At 40.1% G+C, this 13,615-nt stretch overlaps 1 protein-coding gene across 3 annotated transcripts in view; it reads right to left on the reverse strand.

The window, feature by feature from the left end:
- The window catches only part of cntfr (ciliary neurotrophic factor receptor), a 148,376-nt gene that overhangs the window by 3,635 nt on the left and 131,126 nt on the right, over positions 1 to 13,615 (reverse strand). For all 3 annotated transcript variants that reach the window (XM_088391458.1, XM_088391456.1, XM_088391457.1), the window contains 5 exons: positions 12,549 to 12,666; positions 12,033 to 12,199; positions 8,117 to 8,280; positions 268 to 336; positions 78 to 198 (listed from right to left, as the gene is read on the reverse strand). In XM_088391458.1, the coding sequence (XP_088247584.1) occupies positions 78 to 198; positions 268 to 336; positions 8,117 to 8,280; positions 12,033 to 12,199; positions 12,549 to 12,666 (639 nt within the window). The remainder of the gene's footprint in view (positions 1 to 77; positions 199 to 267; positions 337 to 8,116; positions 8,281 to 12,032; positions 12,200 to 12,548; positions 12,667 to 13,615) is intronic.

Below are 13,615 nucleotides of genomic sequence, written 5' to 3' on the forward strand. Positions count from 1 at the left end.
TTGATCCACCAGAAGATTCCAAATCAGGAGAAAAGCTTCAAATGCATGATGTCATCGTGTGATTGATTGAGACATACGTGTGAGATACTCCACATCGGTCGTGGAGGTGGTCTGGACTGGTTCCTCAATCCAAGGTGTGGCGTGCACGGCGACGCTCCAGTCGCTCCATGTTCCGACCTCCGTGTCTTTGGCGGCGACCTGTTGGGCACACGCAAAGTGCTCAATGTTAAGAAAAAAAAAAGGTATATCAAGTAGATGTGAAGGTACCTGGATGATGTATTCCTTCCCGGCATAAGCATCGGTGATGGTGTGAGAGGTGCTCTCAGATAGTTCCACCTGAAACGAAATCAAACGATAACAAGAAGAGAATGAACAGATAGGAACTCCCCAAGATTTGTTTCCGTGGCAACAACAGAGATGATAAGACTTATTACCATCCAGATGCTTCTAATGTTTTTTTTTTTCAGTACACATTCCATATTGTCATTTTTAACTTCCTAGGAAGCTGAATGTACTTTTGAAAGGAGAAGAAATATTGCAACATCATGAACTCTGAAATGTATTTGGCAAAGGGGAATTTACGAGCGCCTGAGCCCACTGGAAGTCACTCTGACAGCTCTTTCCTTCTACGTATAGTGCCAGCCGTAAATTAAAGGCTCAGCGTTGCAATTCTACCTTTAATGTTTTATGGTAGTTATATTAGCTCAGCCGTGCGGGATACAATTTTTATTGAGTGGTTATTTATTTACAACACGTCTTTCATCAGTTTTTTGCGCAGGTGAATCAAACCGCTTGATTTTCTTGCATTTTGAAATTATCAGGGACGATGCAACTCGGCGTGACTGCGAGGCATCAGAGGCTTGAATGTGCGTCACACGCTTGGATTTGATGCTGTGTTGTAATTTACGGTTAGTGCCGCAGTTGTGTGCATGTTTGTTTGCCTTTGGCTTGAGTCTTGACACATTCGAGGAAAAATGGCGCTCGAAAAGGTGCTGACTTTTGCTCTCCTCGAGCCAAATGAAATGATTTAGCGACCAGCCTGCGGCAGTTTCCAGTCGAGGCAAGAAACGCGCACGGACGGCCAAACGAGTGGATTAGAACAAATCCTCACATTTTTGATTGGAAGACATCAACAAGAATTTCATGAGTTGCCTGGACAACATAAGATGTATACAGCAGTGAAAACTCATGAGGGTGTGCACACTTTTGCAACTACATCATTTTCGTTGTTTTTAAATATCCTTCTATTCTTGAGTGTGTGCACACTTATGCAACTACAACATCTTAGTCGTTTTAAAATAGCTTTCTATTCTTGGGGGTGCACACTTACGCAACTACATTATCTTAGTCGTTTCAAAATGTTTTTCTATTCTTTCATACATTAGTAAATTGAAAAAACGGCGCCACGGAGAAAACTGCTGCACTCAAAGAAGAAACACTGAAGAGCATAAACAACTTTTTATAGCAACACGGCCATCGCATTCCACTGTTGTCTCATTCCGATGAGCTCATGGGATAAATCTTTCAACAACCACAGCCTCTCCGAACACTTCTGGAAGTTTTTCCCCCCACTTCCAAATAATCTCTCTCTTATCTCACGATGATGTTGACCCCTCTATTTTCTGCGTGGCCTTGATCTTCAACGGCGTTTCCCTCCCGCCCACGCTTTGTTTGGAAGAACAAGGCCAGACTTTATCTGGCAACCCGAGCGCTATATTTACAGGCTTAATTTATTTAGCGGAATGCGCTAACAACATCATTTGAGCATGCTCACATCTGTGTGCATCTGCGTGTGTGTGACCGTATTTCATGTTATGCCCTGCACACACTGCATATATATATAGTGTGTGTGTGTGAGTGTGTGTGTGCACAATATGCACAAACCAGCGTTTAGCTATGGCCGTTGTTTATACGTCGCCCAAGCAGCGTAACCACGGTGCCTCTTAGCATTTTCTACCAGACAGTGGATGCGGATATTTACACAGAAAGAGATCTCTAAAATAAACACGTGCAAGTGCAGTCACACATGTTTGTTTCCAAGTTAGTTTGGGCAAAAAAAAAAAATAAAGTGTGTCTTAGAATATGCAAGCAAACTAACATTACTGGTTAGGAAATGAGAGGAGAGGGTTTTTTTTTTTCCGCCTACAATTTAAAACAGCTCCCAGGTGTGCTTGGCTTAAATTCTCTCAATGATCAAGAATGATCCGGATCCCGCCAAACATACTAAAAGCGAAAAGTGGCTTGTGAAGCACTCGGCTGGATCGTGCCGGTGACTAACTTCCAGCGTTTGGGCGAATCATCTTGCTCGGCGGTGAGTGGTCCCAGAGGCTAACTGCTTGCTTCTACTGGCAGAAGCCGAAGCTCAGTGTGAAAAATCAAAACATTTTTTTTTCGTGGCGCATGGTCACATACCAGACAGTTTGGTGTCATTTCATAAAATGAGGCAAGGGATTTTATTAGATTGTATAAGTCTACCTAACGTTTGTGCCAAGAAATTTCTAAAGCGAGAGAGTGAAGTGTGTCTGAGTCTGCTGCTGTCCTTGCAAAATAAACAAATACATAAATATAGCTGATCCTTAGCCTGTAAGTTCAAGCGCGTGGCGGAATAAAATCTATTTTCTGTTGTCTGTGCTTGCGTGTCTCTTGGGCTGATCTATTGCGCTAAACAAACAAGCAATTAAGATGGTTAAAGTCATAAAAAGTGGATTTTCACCAATCATACCGAGTGCATACCTAAAGGGAATTGAACATATGTGGCCAAACACAAATGCCTGCCAACACCAACAACAAATATTTATCCATAAAACATCATGTTGACTCGTTCGCTGCACTACTCCCAAGACAGAACATAATAATTATGATGATAAAACAACCGGCTAGATGAATTGACCACCGAATAGTTTGTTTTGACAACAATCTTTAAATATCCTCACTCTGGAGATATCTCTTTATTCCATGCATAAACACCATATGTTTGTTCATCGTCAACAGCATATGTGAGCAGGAATATGGGACAGAGAAGAAGGGGAAGGTGCTTCGTATCTACAAGTTGGCACACCTTCATTGTGATGATGAATACAATCATCAATCCCATCCTTATGGTGAGCTAATACCCTTATGGTGGGCCCAATTATATATATATCTATATATAGATATATATCTATATATACTATATATATCTATATATCTATATAGATATATATCTATATATATCTATATATCTATATAGATATATAGATATATCTTTTTTAAATTTATTTTAATATATATATATATATATATATATATATATATTAGGGAATTAATAATAATTGGGACCACCATATAATATATACTATACATACACTCTGAACTGAGTGGGCGCTATCTATAGATTTCTACACTAGACTCGTCAAACAGTCGATAATAAATTGCATGGAATTGCATTTTTCAGATAGGAGACTATTTTTTTTTTTTTTATGTTAACCCCATATATCATTAGCTTGAGAAACGGAGTAGCTGCAATCCATTGTATATCATCTGTAAGGTATAATATGAGAGAAAACATTTGTTGGCACAATAAAGACGATATGAAATTGGACCTCGGCTATCGTTTGGGATATCATTTAAAATGCATAGGATTCTTGCTCAGATCTACAGTGATGCTCCCTGAAACTTTAACCGGTAGAGAATATATACTGGAAACGTCGACAGCCAAATCTTCTGTCTAGTACATACACACATTCCAAAAGCTTCTACACAAACAGACAAAAGAGGAAATTCCTCCACCTATGAGAATAAAAGTCACCCCCCATTTCCTCACAACCTTTCTTATCTTCTATTTACAGTGATGTTTTCTCATCTTCTATTTACAACCATGTTGTGGAGCTATGGTATATATATATATAAAAAAAAAAGGACCTCAATTAGCCCCTGTTGCATTGTACAGCACAGAACATGCAGTCATCCATGTAATGGCTTGACATAAATTGTAAAGGTCACATGGGGGGGAAGAAAAGGGCAACGTGATAAGATAAACAGTCGGCAAATAAAATTAGGCCGGGAAATTAGAGATCAATTATTTAAAAAGAAAATGAGCAAAGAAGGTAAAATCAAGATGGAGAGCAGAGTGAGGGAGACATGGAGGGAATTGGCGTCGGTGGTCAGATCTAATCCACTGAGCATGTCTGTTGTCCTGGAAAGGAAACCCAATTATATGGCACTTCCACTGGCCCGATGCCGCTCGGTGGGTGTATGTGTGCGTTTACACCGAGAAGCTTGGTCTCATTACGTTGACTGACAGCTCCCATTTTTCCACCGTGCTCTCTTCCCTTATACGAGCGTATACATGCACATGTGTGCGCACACAAACTCCAGGTCCGGGGGATATTTCACTGGATGGTATTTCTCTCGGCTCAAAGCTCTCCGCCCCACCCCCTCTGAAATCACCCAGGCAGCAATTACTGTAAGAGGACGCTAAACTCTCAAGCGGGTCGAAAAACATCTTCACAGCTTGTACGAGTAAGATCAACTGAGGCTTTCAAAACGATTTGGCATTATTATTTTATTTTTTTTGCACGAACCTTTTGATCAAATTTGTCATATTTCCAAATAGCTCCTGTCACATCGGAATCACAGGTTACCCCACAAGGGGCAACATGTACTTTCTTGAAAAGCGGGTCCATAGACCCCAGATGATAAAAAAAATCATCTATTTTCAACCACGTGTTCTGTGAACAGTCAAGGGTGAGCTGGAACTTTTCCCAGCTTACTTGGGAAGTGACGCAAAACAAAAATTAATTTATTCACATAACGCAATATCATAATTTTAGAACTAAGCTACCACCATTTGAAGACACGTCTCAATTGTTTTGACTTTTTAAGTACTTATTGTGATAAGGTTGAATTAAAGATGATTACCGTATTTTGGGGACTATAAAGGTGCACTTAAAATCTTTTTGAAAGAAAAAAATAGACAGTGTACCTTACGTATGGATTTTAAACTAGAGTTGAACAAATTTACTATTCACTCTACGTCTGTTTTTGTTTTCATCTTTATCAGTCGTCAACAGCGATTCCGTGATGGTGGCACTGATAAAAAAAACGTACGATAAAGGTATTAGCAGATAAGACACGATGAGGATCTAAAATTCTGAAAGACAGAAAATGAATACGACAGATTTGAAATAACCTTAAAGACAAACACCAATTTTTTTCTTACTTGAAAGTCTTATATGCGTTTCCAAGCTAAATGATGACGACTGCAACCCGATAGTGTAGTGGGCCCTGATAAACGATGTGTCTGTGCCAGTGTCCTTCTGACGGAATGTTTTCCCCCCAATCAAGGTCTAGACATTTATCATGTGCAGTCATAGATACAGACAGATGCCTTAAGGGCTGGGATGCTTAGATAGCTGGCTTATTGCGCGGATGGACGGATTGGATGGATGACATGCTGATAGCTGAGAGGGGACGATATTTGCAAGTAAAAAAAAAAAAAAAGAAGGAGATGAGGAATGCAATGGAATGGAAAAATATTTGAATGGAATCTATCTGTACTATATATCTATTTCTACGTTACGGTATTATGAAATGTTATTTTAATGCGTATTAGCGTCATATTTAATGACTTTCTCGGTCAGAACATCGCCAATCCATTTAATTAGGGAACGAGACTGCGTTAATTTCCGTTTCTGTTTATTTACTCGTGGAGAGTGACACTCCGTGTTTTTGCTCCATGTTTCCATGCACAAGTCTCGTGTTTTCAGTCGACTGGAGTTCAGCGTCACCCCCCAAAGGGAAATTACCGCATAGCAGATGTAGTTTCATAGCATAAGCGCTTGGAGAAGATTGAGCAATGTGAAATTGTTCTCATCACGCTGACTGGTCCGTTGCTTTTAATTGGTCAGAGAGTTCGAGCTCTACTTCTCCGAGTAGAAAGAGGTCAGAGGAAACGGAACTGGATTCATTGAGCATTTAAAAAGGCGAGCAGATGCGGGGGATGTGTGAAGAGGTTCATGGTTCACTGACAAATAGTCGGATTTACAAATTTAGAAGACAAAATAGTGGAGTGGGAGCCTGACACACAAAAAATATACTTTTCAACCGTTTTCAAGTGATACATTCAGCTTTGAATTTCCTCAGACTTCATCTTTCATCACATTTATCAGCCCATAATGTGAAACACCTTCTGAGTGATGGCCTCGAAACCCGCCCTTTCAAACTCGCCTCTTGTGCTATTTATTATTTTATTTTTGGCTCATGTTCCTCCATATATTTTATCACTATCTTATTTCTATCAATTCTATCTGAGGCTCTCCCGCCGGCCGTCCATTTTTCTTTCAGTTTTATTATTCAAGTTTTTTTTCCGTCACCCGTTTCTAAATTTAATAAGCGCTAGTTTTAATTTGCCGTCCCTCGGTCATTTTTTATGTATCTAACACTCTTTTGATGATTATCTTTTATGTAAGTACTTTTCACCTCTCAGCTCCAAAACATTTTCTGCTTTGTAGATTAAAGCGGATTCACCTCAACACTTAGAGGAAGATCGGATTGGAACGCGATGAAGCATCCAAACCTTCAGACACATTGGACGATGTCGTGTGAGAAAGTCATTCTCACCCAGCTGTCTGTCAAACAAGGTTTAAGTGGTGTCTACAAATCTGTAATTGGCTCAAACACAACATTTGATCTCCGAGATCGGCCTAACTTGCATTCATGTCGGAACTCGGCAATCAAATTAACATCTACTACAAGTGTTGCTTTCAATTTATTTTGAATTAAAAACTCGGATGAGCTGTGTGATCTGATACCTCCTGCACGTCCACTATTCTGCTTTCACAAATAATGAAATCCTTTCTGCAGTTAATTGGAAATGATTCTGCTTCCATCCACCAACAAAGATGAATCATCTATCTCTCAAACTGATTGTGTGCTTTCCACAGGACTAAAAGAATAAATCCGACATCTCATAAAAGTCTAGACAGCCTGAGTATTTTCTGCCTCTTCGAAAAAACTGAAAACCTCCGTCGTCCGTCCAAGACGACCGCGAAAGAGGAAAAGCTCGCACTTTCCAGCTGTCATTGAGGGCAATTTTCAAATCATGTTCCTTTAACCAAACCAAACATTGACTCTACTTTTTGGAACGTTCACGTCATGCATGGCTTCTTATGAGGATCGAGTGGCGCTTGAGTACGCACGTCGGGTTTAATCATCACTTTCCAGCCGCAAATATTCTTTTCATTCTATGAGGGGTGGGGACGAGCTGCGGGGCGAACAACAAAGATCGATAGAGTGAAAATCAAAATGAGCTGGAGGTGGAGATGAGACGACTTGGAAGTACTCGAGATGGGGAATATCACCGCTGTGAGGTCGGCGGGAGCGAGCGTTGAAAGGTAACTGCGGGGGGACTGAAATTGTGCAGGAAAGACAGAGCGAGAGAAAATGTTATTCCGCCTTTCATTGACACACGTGTGTGTATGTGAGCGAGTGTGTAACCCAAGTCCTTAAAACAACACCTACGCAAACCAATGACATGCACGATAATAACGCTGCAACGTTAGCCCGCAGCAGACAGAACTTTTATCTTTGGCGGCCACATATGCTTTTACTCTACGACGGGCCTGAGGGAAAGGGGAGCCCCGCAAAACAAGTTCGATACAGTAACGTGTTCATCCAAGCTGCTATTTGGGGTGACCTTGGATGAAAGCACTTTGAACTGTTGACTTCACAATGGATTGTTTGGTCTCGTTTTGAAAATGGGCTTTCATATGTTTGGATTGTAATGATGAATGGTGAAAGCCATCAATCTTTTTTGCCTAGATTGTCTCAATTTATTATTTTTTTTGTTTATTTTTATTTGGTAAGGGTGAGTAAAATTACAGTAGATAACTGCCCAATTGTCACAAATGAGAAAAAAGTAAATAAATAAAACAAATAAAACAAATTAAGAATAATTAGAAATAATAATAGCTAAAAATTACATCTATTAAAAATAAATTTTACAACATTTAGTTGACCTGGGCTGCCCCAAACCCCCCATGGACATCTTCCACATTACTCTACTGGCTACCATTGGCAATTGTTCAAACTTGGAATCGGCAAATGGCCACAAATGTGTTTTGTAAGTTGTACTTACATGCTGCCACGTCTCCTTGATGAGCGGACGGTATCGGAGAAAGTACTTCAATGGGAAGGTGTCGATGTCGGGCCAGGTGGCGGGACTCTGCCAGGATACCTCCAGCCTTCGTGCGTTGTAACGGATCGGAGTCGCCGTCACACGCTCAGGGGGGTCTGGCTTGACTATGAGGGGAAGGAAAAAAAATCAGGATCGGTAAGAATCGACCCACAATCGTAGTAAGAAATGAGTGACAACATGGCCTTGTGAGCACACAGTCACTACATCACTGTGAAACTTCCTCCATACCAACGTGCGAGATAACATGTGTACTTTATAAAATAAACATGATACACATGTACATAGACGGGCGACTCTGATAAGACCGAGCGAAGGCCACAAAGATGGGGATTTGATCAGCGACAGATAAAAGCGGCAAGGCATGGCGAGATGTTTAATCTCATTGTGACCTTCCATAGTGAAAGTAGAAAGATGAAACCAGACAAAAAGTGCTTTGTTCACCAGAGCAGTTCATAAAAAGATATGAAACGCGCGCCGTTCGGAATCTGCTGAGATGGATGGTTCCGGTGTCCGTTCATCTGGTCTGAAACATTGCGTAGAAGATGGCTGGCTATTGCATTAGTGATGAGTAAAAGGGGAAATGGGGAACCATGATAACCTGGAGCTTTGCCAAGCAGAACAAGCAAACTACCGGCGGATTTATCACAGGGAGCAGCAGGCGGAGCTTAATGAGGCGATCTCAAAGCAAAGAAAAACGCAAAGTCATATTGTAAACAAAGCCCTGCTTAATGTGCGGAAAGAATGTTATGAAGTTGAATTGGGTTTGTTTGACCGTGTTCACATTTCAGTCGCTCTGGATTCGTTTTCATTATCACGTTTATTTTTCGCATTGCACTTTGTAAATGTAGGTCGATATGGATAACTAAGAATAAAATCTCTCTCACTCCTTACCCCGTAGCTTTAACAATATTTTGAAATGATAGCTTCAAACTGCACCAAATGACATCGGGGGCCATGAGTCAAGATCTTCCATCTGCAAAGTCTTTCATGGCTTTTCCCCCGTTCCCATGTTGTAATATTACATATGTACACTCAGCAGACACTTCATTAGAATCACCTTCATCTCGGAGCACTTCATACTGTGCAGTTGTGCACAGACTAAAACCGCAAAAATAAATTATTTTTTTTCATATGAAGGCAGCATAGCGGTTTCAAAGAGGAGATCAGCTTTAAATCCTGAATAAACAAAAAGTATGCCAAAACTTATTTATTAACAGGTGGGTTCGACCTGCTATTCAGACCGGCTATTCAGGAAACTTCCGAAATTCCAGATGGCTACCACGCCTGTGTATAATTTCCCATACTCTTAGATTAACCACAAACTATGATTCCAAAATTGCATTAAATTGTATTTCAAATGCTTACACCACATTAGCATGCAACAAAAATAGTAACATTAATAAAGGTCATTTCAAAAATGCATATCAAACCGGTAGCACTTCAAATAAAACAATAAAATAAATAAATAAAGGTTTTTTTTTCCACATTAAAGAAAATTGTGAATAGGTGAGTTTTTTTCTATTATGGATTATAGTTTCTCCCCCCCAAAATCTGTGCAGAGGCAAATTTACAAATACCAAAAGGCAAATAAAAGTTGGCTAACTCTAGATGTATTTTGTTCAAAAGACACAATTTTAACACGCACGCGGAAAACTGAAAGTCATGCTGTCTGTGTAATATCATCTTATCTCAGAGATCTCTATATTTCAATTCAACTGTCTCTTCTCCTATTACACTCAGGAGCCTCCGGGGATCCAAATGCCTGTGGAGCTGGAGTCATTTGCAATAATTGCAAAGGTCACCTGTGATCTTAATCCTCTGCACATCCACTCCATCTTTAATTTGCACAAAAAATACAAAAAAACATACACCAGCGTATTTCCATAACCGCAGAGGTCGTTTTCCGATATCGGCCTCGGCTTTCCTTTGATTTAAGCAATGCGGGCGAGATGGTTGCCAGATTCTGCACAGCTGCCAGAGGTTATCCTTCACTCTGCTGTCGGACACATAACATAGCAGGTGGTGCTGGGCAACATGCTGCTTTGTGATGCACTGCCATCAGTTACTCACTTCATCCACTCACAAGTGTTTGCATTCACGATTGCCACGGAGTAACTTTACCCGAGTGCTGCAACCTTTGAGACATTGAAGCATTGGACACACACACGCACAAATATCTCATCTAATTTCATTCTAGCGGTGGTCGAATGAACAAGGAGAGTCAAGAGTGGTTTTATTTCCACTCTAAATTAAGAAGTGCATCAGAAAGCATGAAATTGTTTTATTTATTTACGATCTGCCCGGTTTTCCCGTAAAATGAATGTGACTCACGAGTTAAACTGCCAAATAAGAATTTTTAACAATACAGAGCAAATAGAATGGGGCAATGGGGGCGGTCTTAAATTAAAAGTTTCCACTCCAGACATCGATTTGTAAACAGACGGGGAAAAGATTGGAGGAAAAGTGGCAAATCGAGAGGCGTGTTAAAGAATGCAAAGAAAGGAGCAGTGCGGTATTTTCTTATCAGTCAATAGTTAAGGGAAGTATCCCTCTTTCCTCAGCCGAGGCGCTAATCCGGCTAGCATTAGCATTTTCATGAATCCTTCGTCCGGGATTTGGTAGAGCATGTCACTGGCTCAATTTATACAAAAACACACATATACACACAATTTCTGTGTGTGTTTCATACGCCACACACACCCATACCCCGCTCGAAGGAATACAGCGGAATTGAGAAGCGCCACAAGCACTTCCCTTATCTATTTAAGTGGCGCTCATTCCTTCCTTAAAGTGAACACATTTCCTCTTCATTGCCTTCCAGCCAGTCTGCTAAGAATTTTAACAATCCCACTTTTGTGGTTTGACTATCTAGTACTCTTTACACACACAATTTTGGCAAAAAACATTTTTTTTTAATGGAATGGTACAGAAAAGAAGGAAGAAAAGAAAAGCCGACTTATGTCCAGTATAAACATCGCTTGAGCGCAACAAGAGGGATGTAAAGTTTTTGCATTGCTACTTAAATTATCCGCCATCCATTTTCCATAGCACTTATCTCGCTCAGGGTCATGCGGGGCTCTCGCCTATGTGGGCGAAAGGCAGACTAAATCCTGGATTTGTCACCAGTCAATCAAAGGCCAAAGAGCAACTCATTCGCATTCCCACAGCGCCAATAAGTGGGAATTGAAGCGATGCATCCTGCAGAGAAGTTCGGCGTGTAAACCACCATGTCATCAACGACTGCCAATTAAATGAGTGCAATAAAATCTTGGCATGACACACAGTAAGGCTGACTGCGGCAGGAAATCAGATTGCAAAGTGAAAACCGGATTAAATAAAGCATCGCTTTTGTAGGACCTGGATTTTAAAAAAAAGTATTAATCGCAAGTACCGAAAAAAAAAGAGATACTATGTAACTGAGTGAGGGCAAGTAAGTTTCCCATAAATACATTTTGCTGAGTGGAAAAAAAAACAATTCCCTTTTCAGTTTCGTGACATTTAATTGGCCAACTATTTTCATTTCCTTTGCTTTGCCGGCGCTGATCATTGATGCATATGCAACAAAAGGTCCCGAGGGGATGAATAAAAATCAATCATCTGTGGTCAAACAAATGCTTCAGTATCGGTTAAGAGGGTTGGCATCTTCCCTGAGACGACATTCTGGATTTCAATCTTTTTGTTCGGTGCCAACATCTTTGTGGGAAAGATTCTAAACTGTGCCAAATTGGGAAACCATGCACAGTTGGTCATGAATACCTTAAATTGCTACTTTGCTGAGCGGCAATGAATTCCAAAATGCTTTTAACTACCGTTGATGAAAATATCAGAAGACCAAAAAGTTGACTTTTTACTTTACCTATACTGTGCTCCTGAAAAGTGATAGTGGTGGAGGCTTTGCCCAAAGCGTTGATTGTGGTTACGTTGACTTTGTACGGGGAGCTGGAGAAGACCTCTGGAAAACGTACGTGGCAGCGATTCTTATGGATGGCGTCTTTTTGCACCTCCAGCGAACGTTCTTTATGTCTGTAGATAATAAAATAATGACCAAGAATTAGAAACAGGAGCAGGTCATTAAAAAAAAAAAAAAAAAAGCAAACATATGCGACAAGGTCAGGAACAAAAAAAAAAAAAAACGACTTATCTTTCTATCAGTCAACTCCTTATTATCATTTTAATAGAGCCATAATGTTTATACAGTATTAATAAGGTGCACCTGCTGTGCTTTGAGACTGGAGAGAATGAAATATTTAAAAAGATGGACTTTTATGGTCTAATAAGCTAATGGAGGATCATCTGCATTCCAGATTTTTGGAGGTTTTCACTCAACATTTTGGCCTTATTATCATAACACATGTCAATAAAAAGTACTTACTGAACGTCCACTTCGGATGTGGTGGGGATGTAAGTCGAGTGCTGCTGGTGCCAGCTGCAGTAGAAGCCGTTGGGATACGTGTTGGATCGACAAGAGACTATCGGCTCCAGAGGGGAAACTGCAGAAAAAAAAAAGAACAAATGAAATATAATGACTATTAATCACATATAGCTGCGAGGAAGATTTGCTCATTTATTTTCACTTGGCAACATTATCAATGAACTCCTCCAAATTACCGATGAGACAATCTTCTAATTATTATTTTTTTCCATCCAATCAACTCATGTCCCGATACATTTTTTTTTTTTTCTATCCAATCAACATATTAGTGTAGAGAGTACAAGAGTCTCCGGAGCTCAGAACATTACACCGATATGAATGTTGATTAGTTAATTAACAAAGAACTGTACATGCAAATTAAATCGCTTCAAACATGTACGATTAGAAGATGTTGACTGTGTAATGGAAAGTGGTGGGAGGGGTTGAAAAGTTGTGAAGGAGCCAATATTGTATGTGAATAAAAGAAGGATAGTGCAGTGGGAGCGTAACTGATGAATGAAGGAGGTTGTCCAGAAGAAGCGATGTTATGGCAACTCTGGCCTCCCTGGAGATTAGGCTCTTTTCTTCTCAGCAAGTGAAGCACACACTTGTCTACCACTCCCTCTTCCTCCCTGCGGCTCTTTGCCCTTTTTTTTTTCTTCTCCCCCCCAAAGTTATTTCCACTACATCTAAAATACAGTAGTGGCCCTGTGAAGCGTAGATATTATTTGAGTGGCGAAAGGAGATAATTATTTGCCGTAGCTGTAAATTGAACCACAAACCGTCTCATCTGTTTTAAGTGCCGAGAAAATTCATTTCACACTTAGTGCTTCATTAGTCACAATCAGTAAAGTATATTACCGCAAATGGATGATATAAGAGATATTATACAATTTTTTATAGGATACATTAAACATATTGGGCATTACTTGCATAGTTTAATAAAGTCTGATTAAATAAAGGCATAAAAATACGTATTTACGGTTTATTTTAATTTTGGACTATCTCCCAATCAGGTCATTATTTGA

This window comes from Syngnathus floridae, chromosome 12 (assembly GCF_059516105.1).
Source record: "Syngnathus floridae isolate MCC-2025c chromosome 12, RoL_Sflo_1.0, whole genome shotgun sequence".
In the NCBI taxonomy this organism is placed as follows: Eukaryota; Metazoa; Chordata; class Actinopteri; order Syngnathiformes; family Syngnathidae; genus Syngnathus; species Syngnathus floridae.